The sequence below is a fragment of the Saccopteryx bilineata genome, chromosome 6, assembly GCF_036850765.1.
Source record: "Saccopteryx bilineata isolate mSacBil1 chromosome 6, mSacBil1_pri_phased_curated, whole genome shotgun sequence".
Classification (NCBI taxonomy): Eukaryota; Metazoa; Chordata; class Mammalia; order Chiroptera; family Emballonuridae; genus Saccopteryx; species Saccopteryx bilineata.
In genome coordinates this window covers 30,855,263-30,882,818 of record NC_089495.1, presented here as the reverse complement: position 1 = coordinate 30,882,818, position 27,556 = coordinate 30,855,263, and the positions used below count along the sequence as shown (strand labels likewise).

The 27,556-nt window shown below is 35.6% G+C and overlaps 1 protein-coding gene across 1 annotated transcript in view; it reads right to left on the bottom strand.

Moving 5' to 3' along the window:
• LOC136309276 (disintegrin and metalloproteinase domain-containing protein 5-like) overlaps window positions 1-27,556 on the bottom strand; it is a 114,709-nt gene that overhangs the window by 30,919 nt on the left and 56,234 nt on the right. The window contains exons 6-8 of the mRNA XM_066237504.1: window positions 22,010-22,205; window positions 17,915-18,005; window positions 17,089-17,308 (exon numbers count right to left, since the gene is read on the bottom strand). Of these exons, the coding sequence (XP_066093601.1) occupies window positions 17,089-17,308; window positions 17,915-18,005; window positions 22,010-22,205 (507 nt within the window). The remainder of the gene's footprint in view (window positions 1-17,088; window positions 17,309-17,914; window positions 18,006-22,009; window positions 22,206-27,556) is intronic.

Here is a 27,556-nt window from a genome sequence, read left to right as displayed (position 1 = left end):
CAGTAGCTTATAAAGCACTGAATGTGAGTGGGTTTTGGAGCCCAGTGTGTTTTTTACTTGCCCGCCGGCTGCAAGCTAGAATTAAAGAAGATGGCCCACCAGTTTTTGGCTCTGTTGTTTCTTTACCAACTGTCCGAATCCAATGCGAATCTGCATGGGCCAGGCTGCTGTGATAGTGGCAGCCCTGGCTTCTGGCTTTACAGAGGCTCAGGGAGAGACACTGTGGAGAATGGCCACCAGAACTCCTGTGATGACTCACTCTCCAATACTGCAGTCACCATCTTTCTTGGGAGGAACAATCCCTTCTGAGTGGCATCAGCCTGGGGAAAAGCAACTGCTCCACCCTTGGAAGTCTCTCCTGCTCCAGTCAGGGCGAAAGGTCATTCTGAGAGGTTAGGAAGCAGAGGGTGTGTCAGTGACTCGGTTTTCTGGTGTTGAAACTGGAGATACCCCTCTCACACACTCCTGAGTCAAAGACTGGTGCTTCCACCTCACGGGAGACTGAGTTGAAACTGTCTGGAGGGCAGGCAGACCACACCTCTGGATCTGAGAGGCTGCACCCACTGGACTCCTGAGGCTACACTTTGCTGAAGTCTGTGAAGAAAGTCTGGACAGACTGACACTTGGGGTCAAGGGGCAGAGTCACACCCACCACTTTTCCTAATCCCTGAACTGCTGCAGGCTCTAGTCTCTAGCACAGGTTTTTTCAGCAGCCAAGTCCAACAAGCAGCCAGCAGACAGAGGCTGCAGAAGGAGGAACTCAGGGAGCCTTGGCTTTTTAAGTGGACTTTTTCTCCAGGCCCAGAGTGGGTAAGCGCCAGCCTAGCTGTGCAGCTGGCATTTCCATGTGCACCTGGGCCCAGTAGAGAGTCACAAACTCTGGATTTCTTGTAGCTCCAAAAAGGTTGCTGAGGGCCAGACACAGGCAGTGTCTCCCATTGGCCTGCACTGGATTCCGGCCAGGGAGGTCCAGAGAAGGCACATCCAGTAGCCAGTTAGGGAGAGCATTGGTTCAGGACCTAACAACCCTTGCAAGAGTGGTATCCTGAGGAAGGGCTCTTCACACACTACCTAACTGAGGTGAATTCTGCTCTCTGTGATCAGCACTGGCACAGCAGTTCATGTGTATTGGATAGTGTAGAGCTTCAAAGTCAGCTGGCCTAGGTGCTGGATATACTAACCTGCAGGGTTAGACTCCAAAGGAGGAAAGAGAAGAGACTTGGAGCATGGACATTCAAAGTGTGAGTCCCTATGAGCCTATTGTTGGATCTGGTCAAGGGGCTCAGCCACATTGGTGGGGGGGGCACAGTCAGTCCCAGGAGAGGACTTTCTCAGTCTTCCTCCCTGAGACAGGGTCTCATCAGCTGTAAGAACTTCTTCAGAAGGAACTGTTGGCCCCACTGGATCTGAACCTGCTGTTCACCTTGTTGGAGAGAGGTAAAATTTGAATATCCAGTAGTGGCTGAGGGATTAGGCTCTAGAGTAAGGGCCACAATCCCTGTATTGAGTCACTGCCCAAAAGACAGCTGAAGTAGGGAGTCCCACTAATATTGTATTCTCAATCTCAGGTGCCCCAACGCAACAAGATTGCAACCTGTAGAAGGGTTGGCTCGGTGAGGCAAGTTTGGGCCTGCACTACAGTCTTTCTACACAAGACTCTGGGAAGACCAGGCAGCTGCAAGAGGAGGTGGAGCAGCTGAACAGTGGAGACAAATATTGCGGAGCTTGTAGTTTTTATGGAGCTGCTTTCAGCTCTAAGCTGATCCTTATACACAGGTTGGCCCCTCCCACACTACTCAGGCACAGAAAATGCAGACAAAAACAGCAAAAAAAAGCAATAGCTGCAGACAAGTAGTCCACAGCAGGTTACAAACAATAGCTGACACTAACCCAAGAAGATCTAGAACCAACACAACTGGTAGCTGGTGGCAGACAGCACCAACCCTAAACTTAGCTAGCTACACAAGCAGCACACCCAAAGGAGGAATCTATACAAAGACAAAATGGGTAGACAAAGAAATGTGAACCAAATGAATCAACAAGTGAAATCCCCAGAAAAAGATCTAAATGAAACAGAAGTAATCAAACTAACAGATGCAGAATTTAAAATAATAATTTTTAGGATGCTCAAGGATCTTAGAGCAACAATGAATGGACATAATTAGGACCCAAATAAAGAGATAGTAAGCATCAAAATGGACATTGAAATAATAAAAAAGAACTAGTCAGAAATGACAAATACAATATCAAAAATAAATACTGCACTAGAAGGAATTAACAGAAGGCTAGGTGAAGCAGAGGATAGAATCATCAATGATATAGAAGACAAAATAAACATAAGCACAGAAGTAGAGCAGTAAAATTAAGAGACTCAAAAAGTCTGAGCAAACTTTAAGAGAGCTCTGTGCAACATGACAAGAAACAACACCCACATCATAAGAGTTCCTGAAGGAGAAGAGGATAAAAAATGGAATAGAGAACTTGTTTGAAGAAATCATAGCTGAAAATTTCCCTAAATTAGTGAAGGAAAAAGTCATACATGTTCAAGAAGCACAGAGAGCCCCATTAAAGATGAACCCAAAAAGGCCTACAACAAGATACATCATAATTAAAATGCCAAAGGTAATAGACAAAGAAAGAAGACTAAAAGCTGCAAGAGAGAAGCAGTTAATTACTTAAAAAGGAGCCTCATAAGGATGACATTTGACTTCTCAACAAAAACACCTTGGGCCTTAAGGGATTAGCAAGAAATATTCAAAGTGATGCAAAACAAGAACCTACAACCAACACTTCTTTATCCAGCAAGGCTATTGTTAAAAATTGAAGGAGAAACAAAAACTTTTCAGACAAAGAAAAAACCTCAAGGAATTCATTATAACCAAACCAGTATTGCAAGAAATGTTAAGGGGCCTGATGTAAAAAGAGCAAAGGAAAAAAGAAATAAGGAGTAAAAGGATTGTAGATTTAAAAATAAAATGGCAATAAATAAGTACATATCAATAATAAGCTTAAATGTAAGTGAATTAAATGCTCGAATCAAAAGATACAGGGCAGCTGCATGGATAAGAAAACAGGATCCATACATATGCTATTTAAAAGAGACCCACTTCAAAAAAAAAGATACACATAGACTGAAAGTGAAGCAAGGGAAAAAAATATTTTAAGAAAATGGAAATTAAAAAAAAAAGCTGGGGTAGCAATACTTACATCTAACAAAATAGCCTTTAAAACAAAGGCTATAGTAAGGGATAAAGATGGTCCCTACATAGTGATAAAAAGAGCAATCTAACCAGAGGATATAACCATTGTAAGTATATATATATATATATATATATATATATATATATATATATATATATAAAGCATATTTTGACAAATATAAAGGGCAAGATCAAAACAATACTATAATAGTAGGGGGTTTCATAATCCACTAACATCAATGGATATATTGTCCAGACAGAAAATTAACAAAGAAACAGCAACCTTAAATGGCACACTAAATCAACTTAATTTAATTGACATCTTCAGAACCTTCCACCCTAAAGCAGAAGAATATATAATACATTCTTTTCAAGTGCTCATAGTACATACTCAAGGATAGACCACATCTTAGGACACAAAACAAGGTTCAATAAATTTAAGAAGATTTAAATCATATCAAGCATCTTCTCTGACTACAATGGCATGAAACTAGAAATCAACTACACTAGAAAAATTGAAAAACATTCAAACACTTGCAGGCTACATAGCATGTTATTAAATAATGAATGAGTTAACAAAGAGATCAAAGAAGAAATAAAAAATTTCCTTGAAACAACTGAAAATGAACATACAACAACTCAAAATTTATGGGGCACAGCAAAAGCAGTCATGAGAGAGAAGTTCATAGCATTACAGGCATACCTTAAGAAGCAAGAAAAAGCTCAAATAAACAACTTAACCATAAATCTAAAAGAACTAGAAAAAGAACAACAAATAAAGCCCAGAGAAAGTAGAAGAAAGGAAATAATAAATTAGAGTGGAACTAAATGACATAGATGCTAAAAAAAAAAATACAAAAGATCAATGAAACCAAGAGCTGGTTTTTTGAACAGATAAACAAGATTGATGAACCTTTAACCAGACTCATCAGGAAAAACAGAAAGAGAACTCAAATAAATAAAATTAGAGGTGAAAGTGTAGAAGTAACAACTGACACTGCAGAAATACAAAGGATTGTAAAAATATACTATGAAGATGTATATGGCTAAAAATTGGACAACCTAGGTGACATGCATAAATTCCTAGAAACATACAATCTTCCAAAACTCAATCTGGAAGAGTCAGAAAACCTAAACAGACCGATTACAACAAATGAAATTGAAACAGTTATCAAAGACCTCCCAGCAAACAAAATTTCTGGACTGAATGGCTTAACAAGCAAATTTTACCAAACATGCAAAGCTAACACCTATCCTCCTCAAGCTATTTCAAAAAATCCAAAAAGAAGGGGACTTCCAACTCTTTTTCTGAGGCAAGTATCATCCTTATTCCAAAACCAGGTCAAGATACTACAAAGAAAGAAAACTTTAGGCCAATATCCATGATGAACTTAGATGCTAAAATTCTCAACAAAATATTAGTAAACCAGATCCAGCAATACATAAAAAAAAATTATACATCATGATCAAGTGGGATTTATTCTGGGGAAGCAAGGGTGGTACAATATTTGCAAATCAATCAATTTGATTCATCACATAAACAAAAGGAAAGATAAAAATCACATGATTATATCAATAGATGCAGAAAAAGATTTGATAAAATAAAGCACTCATTTATAATCAAAACTCTCAGCAAAGTGGGAATACAGAAAAGATACCTCAACATGATAAAGGCCATCTATGAAAAACCCACAGCCAACATCATACTCAATGGGCAAAAATTAAAGGCAATCCTCTTAAGATCAGGAACAGGGCAGAGGTACCCCCTTTCACCACTCTTATTCAACATAGTTCTGGAAGTCCTAGCCACAGCAATCAAACAAGAAGAATAAATAAAAGGCATCCAAATTGAAAAACAAAGAAACAAAAAATAAAACTATCATTATTTGCTGATGACATGATACTGTACATAGAAAACCCTACAGTCAACAAACTACTAGACCTGAAAAATGAATTCGGCAAGGTGGCAGGATATAAAATTAATATTCAGAAATTGGTGGCATATTTATACACCAACAATAGGCTGTCTAAAAGAAAAAATAAGAAAACAATCCTCTTCACTATTGCAACAAAAAATATAAAGTACCTAGGAATAAATTTAACAAAGGAGGTAAAAGACTTGTACTTGGAAAATTATAAAACATTGATCACAAAAATCAAAGAAGATACAAACAAGTGGAAGCATATATCATGTTCATGGAGAGGAAGAATAAACATCATTAAAATGTCTATATTACTCAAAGAAATCTATAAGTTTAATGCCATTCTTTTAAAATGCCAATGGCATACTTCAAAGATATAGAACAAATATTTCAAAAATTTATATGGAACCAAAAAAGAACATGAATAGCCTCAGGAATCTTGAAAAGGAAGAATAAAGTGTGAGGTATCACACTTCCTTATATCAAATTATCCTACAATGCCATTGTACTGAAAACAGCTTGGTACTGGCATAAGAACAGGCATATAGATCAATGGAACAGAACAGAGAACCCAGAAATAAACCCACACCTTTATGGACAATTGATATTTGACAAAGGAGGTAAGAGCATACAATGGAATAAAGACAGCCACTTTAACAAATGGTGTTGGGAAAATTGGACGGCTACCTGCAGAAAAATGAAACTAGACCACCAACTTACACCAGTCACAAAAATAAACTCAAAATGGATAAAAGACTTAAATGTAAGTCTCGAAACCATAAATATCTTGGAAGAAAACATAGGCAGTAAACTCTCCGATATCTCTCGTAGCAATATTTTTGCCCACATATTTCCATAGGCAAGTGAAATAAAGGACAAAATAAACAAATGAAACTATATCAAACTAAAAACCTTTTGTACAGCAAAAGAGACCATTAACAAAATAAAAAGAAAATTCACACATGTGAGAATATTTTTACCAATATATCTGATAAGGAGTTAATAACCAAAATTTATAAACTCAACACCAGGAAGGTAAACAATCCAATTAAAAAATAGGCAAAAGAACTGTACAGACATTTCTGCAAAGAGGACATACAGATGGCCAATAGGCATATGAAAAAATGTTCAATGTCACTAATCATCAGAGAAATGTAAATTAAAACTACAATGAGATACCACCTCACACCTGTCAGAATGGTGTTCATTAACAAATCAACACACAATAAATGCTGGCAAGGGTGTGGAGAAAAGGCAACCCTCCTGCACAGCTGGTGGGAATGCTGACTTGTTCAGCCACTATGGAAAACGCTATGGTGTTTCCTCAAGAAATTAAAAATGAAACTTCCTTTTGACCCAGCTATCTCATTATTTGGAATATATCCTAAGAATACCAAATCACTTGATTCAAAAAAAAATTTGCACCTCCATGTTTATTGTAGCATTGTTTACAATAGCCAATATCTGGAAAGAGCCCAAATGTCTATCAGTGAAAGAGTGGATTAAAAAGCTATAGTGTGTGTATATATATATATATACACATACACACACACACACACATACATACACATACTTACAATGGAATACTATGCAGCCATGAAAAGAAGGAATCTTACCTTTTGCAATGGCATGGATGGACCTGAGATTATTATGCTAAGTGAAATAAGCCAGGCAGAGTAAGAGAAATATCATATAATTTCACTTATATATGTAATCTAATGAACAAAGTGAACTGAGGAATGAAATAGAGGTAGAGGTGGGGTCACAAGGACCAGTGGGATAGCTGTCAGAGTGGGGGGGATGAGAAGATGAGACCAGAGAAGGTGAAGGAATTAGTAAAATTATATATACATAACACAGAGATACAAATAATAGGACAGCAAATTCCAGAGGAAAGGGGAAAGGGAATTAGGAGGAGGGGGGCAAGAGGGGTGTAAATAGGGACACGGGGGTGGGTGGGTGAGGATTTATATTCCATGGGACACTTGAATCCATGTTAACACAATAAATTAAAATTAATAAAAAATAAAGTAAAATTAAAAAAAGAATAGAGACACTTGAGCATAAAAAGATTCATAAAACTCTAATGAGAACTATCTGACTCCATCAGAAAAGGTTATATAAGAATAATAGGCATGCCTAACCTGTGGTGGCGCAGTGGATAAAGCATCGACCTGGAAACGCCAAGGTCGCTGGTTCAAAACCCCAGGCCTGCCTGGTCAAGGCACATATGGAACTGATGCTTCCTGTTGCCCCCCTTCTCTCTCTCTCTATCTCTATCTCTATCTCTATCTCTCCCCTCTAAAATGAATTTTAAAAAAAGAATAATAGGCACACCAGAAGAGAGGCAGAAAAAACAGAGATTTTATTCATACAAATAATTGATGAGAACTTCACAAACCTATGGAAAGAGCTAGATCCTCAAATCCAAGAAGCACACAGAATACCTAGTTACCTCAATACAAAAAGGCTTCTCCAAGGCACATTGTATTAAAACTATAAAAAATTAATGACAAAGAAAGAATTCTCAAGGCATCCAGGGAAATGAAAAAAATAACATATAAAGGAAAGCCCATTAGATTTTTCTGTTATGTCACAGAAGAAATTCTATAAGCCAGAAAAGAGTGGAACAAAATATTGAAATTACTGAAAGAAAGGAATTACCAGCCCAAAATAATATATAGAGAAAAGCTATTCTTTAAATTTGAAGAATAAATGAACACTTTTACAGACATAAAGAAGCTAAGGGGCTTTATCATCATAAAACCCCCACTGCAGGAAATATTCAAATGAGCTATTCTACCTGAAACAAGGAACAAAATGTCACAAAACTGCAAGTAAGATAACCAACAAACGTACAGCATAAACAGGGATAATTTGTAATAAAATATAAAAGGAAAGGGGTCAAAGTTCTGAATGACAGAGACTAGACATTCAAAAGATAAAGGACTTGTGTATATATGAAACTTTCTTTCAATAACCTAATGTTAACTACCCCCACACACACATGTGCAAAACAAAACTGAGACACATAACTTAAAAAAAAAGGGAAACAGAGGAAAGACGTAAGAAATACCACCAAACAAAAACTATAGAAAGAAACAGAAAGGAAAAGATTCAAAAGAGGAACAGAATTATAAATGTAAAGCCAGGAGGCAGGGCCATGGCCAGCATCAGAGCTGCCTGGCTCATGCAGGTTCGCATTGGATTCGGACAGTCGGCAAAGAAACAGCGGAGCCAAAAACTGATGGGCCATAGTCTTTAATTCTAGCTTTGCACCCGGCGGGCAAGTAAAAATACACACTGGGCTCCAAAACCCAGTCACATTCAGTGCTCACAAAGCTACTGACTTATCCGAGTTTCCTAGAATCAAAGGTTTCTAGCTCACCAGACTTATTCACCTCCGTTCCCCATCTCCTTTCCTTATCCCAGATACAAACTCTACACAAACTGGCATCTCACTCAGCACTCCGCCATCTTGGCTGCTTCTCCTGGCCTCCTCCACGTGGCCTTTCTCTGCTCTCCTCTGCTCTCTCTTCTAATCTCAGGAACCAAGCGCCAAATCCCGTTCTGCCTCCATTTTATAGTGTACAAGTCCAAACCCTTAATCCAATATACATAATAGGGAAGTCTCTAATACAAAGTCACTTCTCTGAGGCATGATAGGATTGTACCACCTCACACCAAAAAGGGTGGGACAGGCTTAATCCCAAAACCAAGCCTCAGGCTACAACAATTCTCAACACACATTAATATCACCTGGGCAATGGCCTCTTTAACAAAGTGAGCATAATACATTTTATCTGCCCAACAATAAGAAAAGATAAAATAGCTATATGAAAATCCTCATGCATTAATAATCATCCTAAATGTAAGTGGACTGAATTCACCAATAAAGAGGCACAAGTAGCAGATAGGATCAATAAACAAAATCCAATCATCTGCTACCTTCAGGCAAAACATCTGAGCTGCAAAGACAAAGGTAAACTCAAAGCACAAGGTTAAAAAATGATTCATGAAGCATATAACATCCACAGAAAAGCAGGAGTAGCCATACTTATATCCGACAAAGCAGATTTTAAGATAACAAGAGACAAAGATGAACATTTTATAATGATAAAGTAGACGCTACATCAAGAAGACACAGCACTTTTTAATATATATGCACTGAATCAGGGATCACCAAAATATATAAACCAACTACAAAAAGAACTGAAGGGAGAAACAGACAAAATCATAGATGGGGATCTTCATACTGCATTGAAAGTGCTAGATAAAAATTCCAAACTGAGAAATCAATTTAGAAACCTGTCTTAAATGACACATTAAGTCAAATGAATATAATTGATATTTACAGAACCTTTCAGAGTTCTAACCCAAGACATCACATTATACATTCTTCAGCAGAAATAGACGATATGTTGGGTCATAAAACGAGTCTCAATACATTCAAGAATATAAAAATTATACCAAGCATATTTTCTGACCACAATGCTTTGAAATTAAAAATCAACTTAAAAAAGTAAACCTACAAATATGTGGCAATAAAATAACATACTACTAAAAAATGTCATAGTTAAAGAAATAAAAGGAGAGATTGAAAGTTGTGTGTGTGTGTGTGTGTGTGTGTATATATATATATATATAGAGAGAGAGAGAGAGAGAGTCAGACACAGAGAGATAGAGAGAGACAAATGAAAATGACAATTGTGACATATCAAAATAAGAAGGAAGTTTATATCATTGTAGGCCTTACCTCAAGAAATAAGAGAAATCCCAAGTGAACAAACTTATATTACAACTAAAAGAACTAGAAAAAGAAGAAGGAAGGCAACTCAAAGTCAGGAAAAGAAAGGAAATAGTAAAAATTAGAGCAGAACTAAATGAAATAGAGAAAAAAAATTATGGAAAAAAATTAATACAACAAAATACTGGGTCTTTGAAAAGATCAATAAAATCGACAAACTCCTGGCTAGATTCACTAAGGAAAAAACAGAAATACTCATATAAACAAAATCCAAAATGAAAGAGAAGTTACCACAGATATCATAGAAATACAAAAGATCATACTAGAATACTATAAAAGACTATATGCCACTAAATTCAATAACCTAAAAGAAATGGAAAACTTCCTAGAACTATATAAGCTTCTTAGATTGAATTATAAAGAACTGAAAAACCCAAATATAATACTGATAAACAGTGAGAGGAAAATATAACAACAATCAAAAACCTCCCCAAAATAAAAGTCCAGGACCTTATAGCTTCATTAGTGAATTCTACATAGCACTCAAAGAAGAATTGGTACACATCCTTCTCAATCTCTTGTGAAAATTGAAGAAGAGGCAGCCCTTTTTAAAACATTTTATGAGACAAACAGAACACTGATACGAAACCCTAGCAAGGACAACACAAAAAAGAAAACTACAGAGCAGTATCTGTGATGGATACAGAAGCAAAATTTCTAAACAAAATTCTAGCAAATTGAATACAATACATTAAATAAAATAATACATCACAATCAATGGGGTTTATTCCATGGATACAAGGATGGTTCAAAATATTCAAATAGATAAATGTAATACACAATATTAACAAAAAAAGGACAAAATCTTGTAGCCTATCAATAGATGCAGAAAAGACATTCAATAAGTATAACATTCATTTATGCTTAAAACTCTCAATAAAATAGGGATAGAAATACCTCAACATAATAAAGGCCATATATGTCAAAACTTCAGCTAATATTATGCTCAATGGTGAAAAACTGAACAAAAAAAGGATGCGCTCTTAACCACTCTTATTCAAAAGGTTCTAGAAATTCTACTCAGGGCAATCAGACAAGAGAAAGAAGTAAAAGGCATAGAAATTAGGAGAAAGGAAGTAAAAGTGTCACTTTTTGCAGTTGACATGATCTATATATAGAAAACCCCAAAGACTTAGAAACGCTAAACAAATACAGTATAGGTACAGGATACAAATTAATATACAAATATATACTACTTTTCTAGATACTAACAATAAAACTTCAGAAAAAGAAATAAAAAATACCTTTTACAATTGCAACCATAGTAATAAAATACCCAAGAAACAAACTTAACAAAGCATGTAAAAAACCTATATACTGAAAACTACAAAGTATTATTAAAAGAGATCGAAAAGACACAATGAAATGGAAAGATATTCCATGTTCATGGATTGAAAAGAGCAACGCAGTTAAAATGGCTGTATTACCCAAAGCAATATATGAATTTAATGCAATCCCCATCAAAAGCTTAATGTCATTTTTTAAAGAAATAGAATAAAAAATATCATCAGATTTGTATGGAACCACAAAAGATCCCAATCAGGCAAAACAATTCTGAGGAAAAAAGAACAAATCTGCAGGTATCCCAATACCTAACTTCAAATTATACTATAGAACTATGATAATCAAAATAGTATGATATTAGTCTTGGCCAGTTTGCTCAGTGGTAGAGCATCAGCCCGGCATGTGGTATTCCCAGGTTCACTATCAGGTCAGAACACGCAGGAAAAGCAACCATCTGCTTCTCCACCTCGCTCCCTTTTTCATCTCCCCTTCTCCTTCCCCTCCTGCAGCCATGGCTGGATTGGTTCTAACAGCCCAAATAATAGATCTTATTGAATGCAGAGGACATTCAGTAGACACCACAAAAGGGTTACAACTTATAAGTTGGACAAATTTAGCCTATAGTAAAATTTATACCCTAGAAATTTACTTTGTGCCCTAAAAAATGTTGAACAATAGTCATTAAAAGGATTAAACTAATCTGCAAGTAATTTAACTTCCTGTGAAAATACAGTTCAATCTCTTTAAAGCAAAAAAAGCCTTCAGCAACATTAAATTTATAAAATTCAGCATTCCACAAACATTACTAAAAATATGAAGAAGAAGGGAAGTGTGGCCCAGAAATAGTAGAAAAAAACAACCAACAGAGTCATAATTACTAATGATAAAGTTGATGGAATTAACAGAGAAGACTAGCTGTGCAAATATACTCCACAGGCTCAAGGAGGTCACACTGAGAAGAGTACTAGAATATACTTTGAAAAATTGAGTAGGACTTCTGGAATAAAGACTACAATATATGAAAGAAAAATATCATAGAAGATACCTGTTTTATGATATCTGTTTTAGATTTAGAGGGCCAGCTCACATTTAGTAAAGAAGCTCTCTTCCAGATAGGCTATCATCATTAAGGAACAAACTGTAAAAACATTTAAATATGTGTACATTTAATAGACCATCTTTTTCATTAGCTTTTAAAAAATCATATTGAATAATAGAAACAAGAATTATAACACCATCAGTGATATTTAAAAGTAAAGAAAGTAAAGGGACTTAAATGGAATTGAGGTTTCCATATTTCATCTGAAGTGGCAAAATGTTGATACCAATGACTGCTTAAGTTATATATGTATATTGTAATACCAAGAATAATTATTATGAAAACCATACAAAGATATGAGATACATTCATAAACACTATCAATAAATCAAGATAGAATCCTAAAAAATACTTAAGTAACCTACTGCAAGGCAAGAAAGAAGAAAACATAAGAAGGAGCACCAGAAGAAACTAAGGATGGCATGGTAGATCTAAATAATAACATATCAATAACAGCTTAAAGGTAAATACACCAATCAAAAGACAAAGGTTGGCACAGTATAAAAAGCACAACCCAACTATCTGATGCTTACAAAAACTGACTTCAAGTTCAATGGCATAGGTAGGTTTAAAGTAAAAAGAGAGGAAAAAGTATACCATGGAACATTAATACAAAAGAGCAGCAGTGACTATATTAATATCTGGTAATATAAACATCAGAGCAAAGGAAATTGCCAGTGACAAAAAGGGAAATTATGTAATAATAGAAGAATCATTTAAACAAAAATAATCATGACCCATAATGTGTACACATTAAACAACACAGTCTCAATACATGAAGCAAAATACATGAAGCAAAAAGTTACAAAGTTGGCCTGACCAGGTGGTTGCGCAGTGGATAGAGCGTCGGACTGGGATGAGGAAGGACCCAGATTCGAGACCCTGAGGTCGCCAGCTTGAGCGCGGGCTCATCTGGTTTGAGCAAAGCTCACCAGCTTGGACCCAAGGTCACTGGCTTGAGCAAGGGGTTACTCAGTCTGCTGAAGGCCCACGGTCAAGGCACATATGAGAAAGCAATCAATGAACAATAAGGTGTCGCAATGAAAAACTAATGATTGATGCTTCTCATCTCTCTCCGTTTCTGTCTGTCTGTCCCTATCTATCCCTCTCTCTGACTCTCTCTCTTAGTAAAAAATAAAAAAATAAAATTCAAAAATTTAGAAGAAATGGATCATGAATGACTAAAATTTACTAAGATGATGATAATCCTTGTAACAATTAAAGAAATATATGACCTCATCAATTGACATAGAAAAAATAATTTGATAAAATCCAAAACACAGCCTGACCAGGTGGTGGCGCAGTGGATAGAGCCTCGGACTGGGATGCCGAAGGACCCAGGTTCGAGACCCCGAGGTCGCCAGCTTGAGTGTGGGCTCATCTGGCTTGAGCAAAGAGCTCACCAGCTTGGACCCAAGGTTGCTGGTTCCAGCAGGGGGTTACTCGGTCTGCTGAAGGCCCACGGTCAAGGCACATGTGAGAAAGCAATCAATGAACAACTAAGAAGTCGCAACGTACAACGAGAAACTGATGATTGATGCTTCTCATCTCTCTCCGTTCCTGTCTGTCCCTGTCTATCTCTGCCTCTGTAAAAAAAAAAAAAAAAAAAATCCAAAACACAATTATGAAAAAAGCTCTCAACAAGTCAGCAGTAGAAGACAGTTATTTTAACATGAGAAAGGTTATCTACCTGTCAATGTAAGAAAAATCCAAATTGGTAGAGAATTTGTATATGACTCTATTTGAGCCAAACTAATGGCACTGTGGAAAAGCAAGATTTCAAATGTTTCACAGCATGACCGGTTTGCAGTCTCTTTGATGCATTTGGAGTTAAGGAGGGAAGGAAGTAAAGGAAGATTACAGGAAGGTAGGAGAAAGCAAGACAGGGATTGGCATACAGGACAGTTAAGATTATATGTTCTCTTGAGGGTGGTTATACTTCCAAGTGTCTGAGAAAAGAAGCATTTCAAAGGTGTCCAAGGACAGGGCTTGCTTAAAGCAAAGATACACCTTTTGTAAAGAAGTTATATACCTGGGGCATGACTAACCACTATGACCTGTCATGTTAGGAATTTATGATCAGATCACCCTATAAGATTACTTTCAGTCTAGATTTACCACAGCATCACTTCATCCATGTACTAAAACAAAAACAAAAGCAAGAAAACTAAAATTAACACTATGCTTAACGATGAAAGACCTAATGCTTTCCCCCTGAGATCAGGAACAAGGCAAGGATGTGAACTTTTACCACTCATATTCAATATTGTACTGTATGTTCTAGTCATTGTCATAAACCAAGAAAAAAGAAATAAAAGGTACACAGATTGAAAAGAAGGAAATTTTTCCTATTTCCAAATTACAACTGTTTATGTAGAAAGTTCCCAAGGCATGTCTGAAAAAACTCCTCAAATTAATGTTAGTTCAGCAATGTTGTTACATTTTCCACACACAAAAAGTAACTGCATTTCTATTATATATACAAAATAACAACAAACATGACAAGATAAAAATTTTAAAACACAGAGCCCATTTATAGTAAGAGGGGAGGCATTGGAAAAATTGAACATAAAAGGACAAAGAAAAAGGAAAATCTCATGGAAAACAGTGTGGTGATTTCAGGGGGTGGAGGAGCAGGAGGGGAAAATGGTGATGGACAGAAACTTGACTTGGGGGGGTGAATACATCCTTAACAAATCATGTACAGGACTGGTTTTGTAAAGTTTACAAAATGTTGTTCAAAGTAATGCAATTAGACCTTAACAAATGGAGAACTAAACTATGCTCATAGATTGAAGTTTCAACTTAAAATGCTAATTCTCTACAAATTAATACAGGTTTAATGTAATTCCTATCAAAACCCCAGCAAGGATGCTTATAAGCAAAGACAAGTTTATTTTAAAATCTGTATGGGAAGACACAACCTATAAACTAGCTAAACAATCTTGATAATAAAATGGAAGAATTCCCCTGCCTGATTTAAGACTTCCTATTAGGCTAATGGAATCAATAGTGTGATGTTGGTGATGGAACGCAAAACCAATAAAACAGCATATAAAACCCCAGAAATAGACCCATACAAATAAGATCAATTGCTTTTGAACAAAAGTGCAAAAGCAATTTAATGGAAGAAGGGTAACCTTTTTTACCAGTGATGCCAGGGCAACTGCATATCTGTGAGTAAATTGTATGTGTCAACTTGCCTAGTCTATGGTGCACAACTGTTTGGTCAAACACTAGTCTAGATTTTACTGTGAAAGTCCTTTTCAGATGTGATTAACATTTAAATCTGTATACTTTGAGTAAAGCAATTATCCTCCATAATGTGGGTAGACCTCATGTAATAAGTTCAAGGCTTTAAGAGCAAAGATTGAGGTTTTCCCAAGGAAGCAGGAATTCTCCCTCAGACTGAAACCTACTTTCCCATCCTGCTGCTCTCCAGAATTGAAACTCAAGACTGAAATATTAAATTTAATTTTCTAAATAAAATTTAAAATAAAGAAAAGACTGAAACATTGACTCTAGCCTGAATGTCCAGCTTACCTGCCTGACCTACAGATCTGGGACTTGCCAGCCCTTGGAGTCACATGAACTAATTCCTTAATCACTCCTTCTCCCTTTAAATAAATTATATATACATGTGCACACACAAACACATCCATATATATAGACACACATACATTAGACACACACACACATAGTATATACACACACTATTCTGCTATTCTGGAGAACCCTAATACAACATCCACAGACAAAAACAAAACCTTGACCTAAATTTCACAGCTTATTTTAAAAATGTACTCAAAATATAAGACATTTAGTATTGGATTATAACCCAGACTGTAACAATAATATCCATGAGTCCATACTATTACAAAATATGATTGAATAAAAAAATGGGGAATAGATAAAACTTCTAGTGAGAATACAAAATTATTTAAATAAATACTGAGCTCATAAAAAGGTGAACTATAACTTACTACTCGTTAAGTGTGGGCTATACATAGTAACTTCTTTCAATTAAGTATAATATGGGAGGGGAAAAAATCATTTACAGTGAGAAATCTAGCAAACATTACCTCCCCAGGTGATCAAAGTTAATTAACATCAACAAGTATGGACACTTGGTATGATATGATAAAAGGGCACTTTAGCTTCGTGGTTTTCTTCCCCAAAACACATAAACCTAGACTAATCATAAGTAAAACATCGAACAAATCCTAATTGAAGGACATTCTAGAGAATATCTTACCAGTTTTCCTCAAAACTGTCAAGACCATCAAAAACAAGGAAATTATAAGAAATTGTCACCACTGTCGAGAGGAGCCTAAGTATACAAAACCAATAAATGCAAGGTGGTACTCTGGGTGGAATTTTAGAAAAAGATTTTAGATAAAAGCTAAGGAAATCTGAATGAAGTATTAGATTTAATTAATAATCATGTATCAACATTGGTTCATTGATTATGACAAATATATCATACTAGTGTTTGATATTAATAATAGAAGAAACTGAATGTGTTGCTTAGGGGTAAGGATGAACAAGGGGACAAAGAGGGAAATGGTGACAGTATGTTCTAAAATTGGATGTGATGATGATTGTGCAACTCTAAAAATTAATTAAAAGCAATGAATTGTATACTTACCATAGGTAAATATTATACTAAATAATACTTCATTCAGGCTGTTTAAAAGTGTATTGGTTGATATATTGTCAAAATAAATATTACCATAAAACATGTTTGAAACACTCGTAATTCTGTGGTTCTAATTACCATTTCAGGACCACATGCAGTGCCATCTTCTACAAATGTTTTATCTCTGTCTTCAGGTCCCAGATATGTCGTGACTGACGCTGTAGGTGCCTTGTCTGTATTTGGAAACGTAGATACACACATATCATCCCGTATATGTGTGTAAATCACAGATAAATTTGCACGGGATACTAATGTTTTATACGGCCAAGTACAAACTAATTTTCCACACATAACATTACTAGAAAGATAAGGCAGAAAAAAAAAAGTCGCATCCTTTAACATAAAGTGGCAATATAGCAAAATTAAAAAAGTATTTACTAACTTAAATCTAAGTTTCAAGAATTTCCTCTCAGTAAATTTTTCTGAGTACACCAACTTATGTATGATGTAGCTCTTCTTGTTTTGTGAGGCAATGTAACAAAGGAAAAATTAATGGTTTTTGCAATCTGATGGCCCTGATCTCTCTCATATTAGCTTCTGATATTTAAGCAAATGGTTGCTGGTCTTCAATTTTTCATTAGTAAAATGAGATAACTCTTATTATAAATAACTGATGTATATATAAGTATATACTTATAATATATAATGTATATAAACTACCTAACACAACATCTAGCTCATCACAATAATATGCAGAGGCGATTTTTATGGTCATTGTTGTTGTAACATTATAAGCACATGTTATTTGTAGGCAATGGGTAATAATGTTTTGCTCAGATCATGAAACAAAGAAACCCTGGTATAAAATACCATTTTAGTATGTACACAATAATATACATATTCTAAGATCTTAGGAACATATAACCTACATTCCAAACAAAATTAGAATTATATAAATACATACACAAGAAGACAGGGCTTACTGCCACAGTTTCCAAATCTATCTCCACTTGCATTTATTTCATCAAAACAAGCAAATGGAGCACCTTTAGAATCTAAATGAAAAAAATAAGTAAATTATAATACATAATTCAAATTATCATTAAAGAAATAATAGACTCATTCTAGAAATAATAATGTGATTCCTAGAGAGGTTTATAATTACCTAGCATTAAATGTTAGGCTGGGGGTATATCTATGATTAAAAGGAGATCCTTTCCTGTTAAGCCTGCTAGACTTTCTTCTGTACCAAACAAAGATAAACAGCAATATTACTCAAATGGCTCTATATTGTTAAAAGAGTAAGCAGCCCTCTCTAATTCTGCTAAATTGTTTACTTTCTCATTTCCTTCCCTACTCAGCGTGAAAATAGAGTTCGCTCTCGTTCCAAACAAAACAGGAGAGTAGTCTCCATAATGAAATATTGATAAGAAACCCAAACTCTAACTCACTAAACTCTTCTTATTCCATACTGAATTCTGTATCTCTGTTCCCAAGTATCTTAACAATTCCTAATTAAGAATTGTTGAATGTTAAAATTAGGAAGGACATCAATATTTATTTACTTTAGTCCTTTCATATATTTAGTTATGTCTAATTTAAAAGCCATGAATAATTCATAAGTATATAATAGCTGCTTCATCACTTAGACACGGTGATTTAGAGGTAGGTTGAGTTGTTCATCTTAACCACAGGTAATAAGAATAGACCTTTTGTTGTCACCACTATTAATTAACAAGAGAACTCTTTTTAGCAATTTCACACATTTTTGTAGTTGGAGAACATTATCTATGAATTTTATTCTCTCTACTGAAAGACATAATCCATACATATGCAGGGTGCTACAAAATAGCCAAAATAGATTTGTGAGCAGAATACACACCATAATCAGCTTTTTCTCTTTTGAAAAGGCCTACTCTTAACACACCCAGAAAGTAATAAGCTTCTGTTTGTTTTGCTCCAATCAAAATATTGTTTTGATAAAATCTAATTTTAACTTGCCAATTTTCCCAAATTCTATGCAGAGTCAAGATTGGGATGGTGGAAAAGCTAAAGGGGTAAGGGAACAAAAACTCAATAATCAAATAACATTTTAATGTATTTTTAAAAAATCAAACTTGATTGCAAGGAAAATCCATGATGAACAAAAAACACTAGTTTAGATAGGGAAGGGTCAATGTTTGCTATATGTATAAAATCCTGTTTTATTGTGCCATTTGAACAGCTCTTCCAGTCTACCCACAGTTCCCGCAAGTGGCTTTTGGGGCCATTTCAGTAACCCACCATTCTGAACAACTCAACATCCTCTACTGTGGCCTTTTTCAGCTCAACTTTTGAGTCTCAAAATGGCAGGTATTTCTGTACTATTTTCTTAGCACCCAAAGCCCACTGTCCTGGCCAACTTACTTCTGACCAGAATTGTATTTTCCTCTCAGGATTATATCTTTTGTAGTTCTGTCACATAATTCTCCTAGGGCCTGAGAGATTTAAGTGTATATGATATCAACCTTCTTATTATTGCCTCCATTTGGAGAGCTTTGAGTGAGGTCACCACAAAACAGAAATGAACAAAGAAAAACTTTATGTGCAGATATAACACTAAAGAGTGTGCTGTAGTGGCTAGACTTTTACAAATACAAAATTTGGTAAGGAACTTAGAAAAAGGTAGTACGTTTCCATTTGAAGTATCTTTACTGACCTAGTTTTTTAAGTGAGAGGAGGGGAGTTAGTGGGACAGACTCCCGCATGCACCCCAACCAGGAGCCAGCTAGCCAGCCCCATCTGGAGCCAATGCTTGGACCAACTAACCTATCCTCACCTCCCAGGGTCAATGCTCAAACCAACTGAGCCACTGGCTGTGAAAGGGGAAGATAAGGAGAAGGGGTAAAGGTCAGGGGAGAGCAGCAGGTGGTTGCTTTTCATGTGTGCCCTGACAGGGGAACAAAGCTGGGATGTTTGTACACTGAGCTGACACTCTATCCACTAAGCCAGCCAGCCAGGGCTACTGATATAATTTTTTTTATTTAAAAAATTTAGACCTGACCTGGCAGTAGTGCAGTTGATAGAGCATTGGCCTGTGACACACAGGACCTCAGTTTGAAACCCCAAGGTCACTGGCTTGAGTGCAAGCTCACCAGCTTGTCCGTGGGGTCACTGGTTTGAATGTGGGATCACAGACATAACCCTATGGTCACTGACTTGAGTCCAAAGGTCACTCGCTTGAATCCCAAGGTTGCTGGCTTGAGCAAGGGGTCAATGGCTCAGCTGTAGCCCCCCGGTCAAGGCACATATGAGAAAGCAATCAATGAACAACTAAGGCGCCACAACAAAGAACTGATGCTTCTCATCTCTCTCCCTTCCTGTATGTCTGTCCTATCTGTCCTTCTCTCTGTTCCTCTCTCCATCTCTCACTAAAATAATTAAATAAGTAATAAATATAAGCTCCTTTCTCTACTTTAAATATTGCTCAATGCAGAAGATATGTCTCAATATTATGGCATAAGCATATTTTGTCCAGAAACCAATAATTTGGTGGAACATGATGATTTGTATTAGGTATGTAAAAGATTTTTATAGGCTGTTACCTATAAATCATATATAGTTTTTATGTTGGAAAGCTAATTCTTACTTCACAAAAACATGAAACCCAACTCAAGACCATTCTAGTAACTAGCGTCCATGACAGGCCACCATACATGACCTGGTCAAAAGTTATGGGAGAGGGAAAGGGGGTGGGGAGGGGCACAAAGAAAACAAGATAGAAGGTGACAGAGGACAATCTGACTTTGGGTGGTGGGTATGCAACATAATTGAACGACAAGATAACCTGGACTTGTTATCTTTGAATATATGTATCCTGATTTATTGATGTCACCCCATTAAAAAAATAAAATTATTATAAAAAAAAGTTATGGCTATTTTGAATGAAATACTGTGATAATTAAGGGCAAACTTAATTATCTTAAGGTCCCCACACCCTTTAGGAAGCTCAAAAAGTAGGATTGTTTTTCCAAAAATAAGTACAAAAACTGACTAATTGCCAGGCCCAGACTTAGTTCGTCCTAGATGTATTAAAACAAGTAATCACTAGGATTGGACAGACATTGATTTAGATGTTATATTTGCTTCCAAAAAGAAAGTTGTATTATTTTAGAATATTATTGTACATATTCATATACAGTTTCTCACAGAGGGCTTTAAAATCACTGCTAATACTAAAGAAATTGTAAGTAAGATAAATTACCTAGATAACACTTAGCTGACATGTCATTATCTAACTCTAAAAATATCTTGCCAGTACTGAGATTTATTTTTCAGGATTTACTTGGGGAACTATTGAATCTGAAATATACTTTTCATTTTTTCTGAATTTTACTGGACATTTGTTTTTATCTCAATTATTTTTAAATATTACTCTCATGTAGCCACTAATTGAAGATGGCACACCTGTGATTCTGTAGAAAAACAAAATAAAATTATAATAATTACCAAAACCTCTATCTCATCTCCTCCTTAAATTCCTGGAATTCACCTGAACTGGAGAAGGAAGGCCTAATAAGAGAATTGAGAATAAAAATTTCTTTCAAAGAATGTGCACTGTGTAAGCGCAGGATAATGTATAGTATTTCAATGAAGCTAATGATTCACACATTTATAGGAAACTATCAAACTGGACTAGCCCTCACTCTTCAGCAGGCCCCTTTGAACAGACCCACTCTTGAAATCTACACAATCAATTATTAACCCTGCTTTGTTTTAGTAAAAACCCTTTATTTCATTTAAGTCTAAACAAATCTCACCATTTCAAATTCTATATAATGTTTTGAAAAGTTGCATTTCTACTTGAGGGTTCTTCATGTGCAAATAAGAATTTCACATAAGTTAACAAGTTATTATTTGTTTGTTTCAAAGATTCAAATTCAAGAAAATTTTATTTCCTTTAACAATAATATACACTAGGCAAGACTTCACTCATTAATTACATCTACATTTTTGTTCTATAGTATTGAATAACAGAGCTTGCAGAATTTAGGAACTAAGAAGAAAATATGGTCATTACCTCCTCCAATTAATTTTTGACATTGTTTATCAGTACTCTTACATTTTCCTTCATAACAGAAGGAGTCACCTGAATTACAAGATGTTCCATCGTATTTATAAGTGTCAGGCACACAATGTGGTTGTTTACCATCGCAAAATTCAGTAAAATCACATTCATCATGTGATTTCCTACAAAGTACACCAGCTGGTTTTAACTAGAAGGAAACAGAAACATAAAAAAATTACATATCAATGATATTCATTTTCTTAATCATCAGGCTTGAATTTTCATCCATTTTTTTCTAATTTGCTAAGATCAATTAAGAAATTTTTTTTATTTACCTAACTACTGCATAAAAATTTAAGTGATTGAATTTACTGTGCATATATTAGTGGGTAGTGCTTCTGAAAGACATATGTAGTAAGTTCAAAGATGATCAGACTACCATACTTATAAAAAAGAAAGAAAGAAGATAAGGAATTAATATAAAAATTACTTTCAACCCATTTTGTCTATGCTCAGATATGCATTCTTTGTTTTCTTCATATACCATGCTTAAAGCCGATATCAACAACCATTTACAAAACAAAACAAAAAATACATTATAAATATTTAGAAAAAAAGTTTGTAGATTTTAAAGGAAGAAAATTTAAGGACACATAGGAAGTTTATTTCACATATATTGCAAACAACTGTGAAAAAAAAAGTAACTTCTCCAATTACATCTTTGATCTCTTCAGTGCTTACTCTTTAGCTGACAGCTTCTAGAGTTCCCTTGGTAATACCAGGGTTCCAGAACAACAGCAATACCTTCTATTGCCTAGAAACAGAGCTATCATAAGGAGGCAGCAAATCCTTTCTTCTGATTCAAGCCTCAATTTCTTATAGCTATCAATACAATCTTAAGCAAACTAAATCAAATCTGTTTTAGATTTCCAAGGTCTTAGAGGCCCAGTTTAAATAACATTCAGACACATCTCCTCCTCAAGAATGAGTTTTCTGTATACTTTTTCTCAAATTTTCAACAAGTATTTGCTACCTGTACAAATTTTCCAAATGATGGATGAGAAAAAAAAATACTTAATGAATGGAGTTCACATTGAAATTAAAAGCAGTGATCCGCTGTTGGTGAAGGAAAGTACATATAAATATAATGAGAAAGTACTAACTCTTGTTTCTTGAGAATATGCTTCCTTTTACAAATATATATAAATGGCAATGTTGTTCTAATTTCTTTCACTATTAAGATGTAGTTTTTTTACAGCAGTTTAAGTATCACAGAAAATATGAGGGACAAGTACAAAGATTTCCCAGATAACTGTTGCCTCACACATGCAAAGCTCACTCCATTATCAACATCTCCCACTAGAGTGATATATTGTAACTAGAGTTACAAATGATGAACCTACACTAATGCATTGAAGAGGGTAAGAAGAATAATTTCACTTAATTTACATCACCCCTCCCCCAAGGTGGCACAGCTCAGTCTTAACAGAGAACCTCTTGGCTCATGATTTCTCCAATGAGAAAAATGAAAGTGATGTAAGAGCCTGATTTTCCCAGGTGGATGAGACACCACCCAGAAGGCTCATTTTTGTCATGTCCTACCCAGAACACTGAGGAAATGGCACAGTTGAACACTCTGGGGAAACCTAGGAGTAGAGAAATGGAATGACGGTTCCCAGCAACCAGCGTGTAGATTACAACAACCAACCATATAACCTATTAACTTGCTCAGGACTCCGCCAAGAACTGCAGTCATGAACCAGTGGAATTCCCTCATCTAAGAACTCCCACAAGTAGCCAACAAACACCCCCAGCACTCTAAGCACATATCCTAGAGAGGGTAGCCAATAGATCATATGGGTCACCAAGACTGTGCACAATCTTACACACAACACATGGATATCAGCAGATGGCTTGACTCTATTAAACTAGAGAAGACAGACAACCTTAAACACTTCAGGGTACTGCCTTAGAGAAGAAAATGAGAGGCTCTCTGCACCTGGAATAGCATTGTAGAATTGAGAAAAGGCACACAATCCTAAATTTCTTCCCATTGAGGGAATCAGAGAAGTGGAACAAGCATAGTCATGAAAAGATCTGTGAGACCCCTACAACTATCTGGGCTAATGGGTGACTGGCTTCTTAACCATCTATAAGAGATGATTAAGAGCTATAAGAGAGATCAGAAAGACTAGTAAATAGAAATAAGGAAAAGAATACATGAATAAAATGAGAAGTTTAACAAAGAGAGAAACGACTTTTAAAAAGAACCAAATAGAAATTCTGTATCTGAATAATAAAATTACTGAATTGAAAAATTCCATATACAGTGCTTCAAAAGATCAACAAAATCGACAAACCCTTGGCAAGACTCACCAAGGAAAAAAGGCACAGGACTCAAATAAATAAAATCCAAAATGAAAGAGGAGAGATCACCACAGACATCATAGATATACAAAGAATTATTGTAGAATACTATGAAAAACTATATGCCACCAAATACAATAATCTAGAAGAAATGGATAAATTCCTAGAACAATACAACCTTCCTAGACTGAGTCATGAAGAAGCAGAAAGCCTAAACAGACCAATCAGCAGGGAGGAAATAGAAAAAACTATTAAAAACCTCCCCAAAAATAAAAGTCCAGGCCCAGATGGTTATACTAGTGAATTCTATCAAACATTCAAAGAAGACTTGGTTCCTATTCTACTCAAAGTCTTCCAAAAAATTGAAGAAGAAGCAATACTTCCAAACACATTTTATGAGGCCAACATAACCCTCATACCAAAACCTGGCAAGGATGGCACAAAGAAAGAAAACTACAGACCAATATCTCTAATGAATACAGATGCTAAAATACTAAACAAAATACTGGCAAACCGAATACAACAACATATTAAAAAAATAATACATCATGATCAAGTGGGATTCATCCCAGAATCTCAAGGATGGTTCAACATACGCAAAACGGTTAACGTAATACACCATATCAACAAAACAAAGAACAAAAACCACATGATCTTATCAATAGATGCAGAAAAGGCTTTTGATAAAATACAACACAATTTTATGTTTAAGACTCTCAACAAAATGGGTATAGAAGGAAAATATCTCAACATGACAAAGGCCATATATGATAAACCATCAGCCAACATCCTATTAAACGGCATAAAACTGAGGACTTTCCACCTTAAATCAGGAACACGACAAGGGTGTCCACTCTCTCCACTCTTATTTAACGTGGTGCTAGAAGTTCTGGCCAGAGCAATCAGACAAGACAAAGAAATAAAAGGCATCCATATCGGAAAAGAAGAAGTAAAGGTATCACTTTTTGCTGATGATATGATCCTATACATCGAAAACCCAAAGGACTCCACAAAAAGATTACTAGAAACAATAAACCAATACAGTAAGGTCGCAGGATACAAAATTAACATACAGAAGTCCATAGCCTTTCTATATGCCAACAATGAAATATTAGAAAATGAACTCAAAAAAATAATCCCCTTCACGATTGCAACAAAAAAAATAAAATACCTAGGAATAAACATAACAAAGAATGTAAAGGACCTATATAAAGAAAACTACAAGGCATTGCTAAGAGAAATAGAAAAAGACACAATGAGATGGAAAAATATTCCTTGTTCTTGGATAAGAAGAATAAATATAATTAAAATGGCCATATTACCCAAAGTAATATATAAATTTAATGCAATTTCCATCAAAATTCCTATGACATTTTTTAAAGAAATGGAACAAAAAATCATCAGATTTATATGGAACTATAAAAAACCCCGAATAGCCAAAGCAATCCTAAGGAAAAAGAATGAAGCTGGGGGCATTACAATACCTGACTTTAAACTATATTATAGGGCCACAATAATCAAAACTGCATGGTATTGGCAGAAAAATAGACACTCAGACCAATGGAACAGAATAGAAAGCCCAGAAATAAAACCACATATATATGGTCAAATAATCTTTGATAAAGGGGCCAACAACACAAAATGAAGAAAAGAAAGCCTCTTCAACAAATGGTGTTGGGAAAACTGGAAAGCCACATGCAAAAGAATGAAACTCGACTACAGCCTGTCCCCGTGTACTAAAATTAATTCAAAATGGATCAAAGACCTAAATATAAGACCTGAAACAATAAAGTACATAGAAGAAGACATAGGTACTAAAATCATGGATCTGGGTTTTAAAGAACATTTTATGAACTTGACTCCAATGGCAAGAGAAGTGAAGGCAAAGATAAATGAATGGGACTACATCAGAATTAAAAGTTTTTGCTCAGCAAGAGAAACTGATATCAAAATAAACAGACAGCCAACTATATGGGAACTGATATTTTCAAACGACAGCTCAGATAAGGGCCAAATATCCAAAATTTACAAAGAACTCATAAAACTCAACAACAAACAAACAAACAATCCAATAAAAAAATGGGAAGAGGACATGAACAGACACTTCTCCCAGGAAGAGATACAAATGGCCAACAGATATATGAAAAGATGCTCAGCTTCATTAGTTATTCGAGAAATGCAGATCAAGACTACAATGAGATACCACCTCACCCCTGTTAGATTAGCTATTATCAACAAGACGGGTAATAACAAAGTTGGAGAGGCTGTGGAGAAAAAGGAACCCTCATACACTGTTGGTGGGAATGTAAAGTAGTACAACCACTATGGAGGAAAGTATGGTGGTTCCTCAAAAAACTGCAAATAGAACTACCTTATGACCCAGCAATCCCTCTACTGGGTATATACCCCAAAACCTCAGAATCATTGATACGTAAAGACACATGTAGCCCCATGTTCATAGCAGCACTGTTCACAGTGGCCAAGACATGGAAACAACCAAAAAGCCCTTCAATAGAAGACTGGATAAAGAAGATGTGGCACATATACACTATGGAATACTACTCAGCCATAAGAAATGATGACATTAGATCATTTATAGCAAAATGGTGGGATCTTGGTAACATTATACGGAGTGAAATAAGTAAATCAGAAAAAAACAAGAACTACATGATTCCATACATTGGTGGAACATAAAAGCGAGACTAAGAGACATGGACAAGAGTGTGGTGGTTACCAGGGGTGGGGGGAGGGAGGACGCAGGAGGGAGGGAGGGAGAAATTTAGGGGGAGGGGGAGGGGCACAGAGAAAACTAGATAGAGGGTGACAGAGGACAATCTGACCCTGGGCGAGGGGTATGCAACATAATTTAATGAGAAGATAACCTAGACATGTTTTCTTTGAATATATATACCCTGAATTATTAATGTCATCCCATTAACATTGATAAAAATTTATTAAAAAAAAATAAAGTGCTTCAAAAGCACAATTAATCAAGTGAAGAAGCAGGAGACTTAAAGAAAATCATTCAAAATGAAGAGAAAAGGCAACAGGCCCCAAATAACAGAACAGAAAATTCTCCAGAAAAAAAGAGCTAACTGAAATGGAGATAAGCAATTTATCAGATGTAGAGTTCAAAGTAATGATTATACGTATACTCAAGGAACAAAGCAAGAACTTCACCAAAAAGTAGCA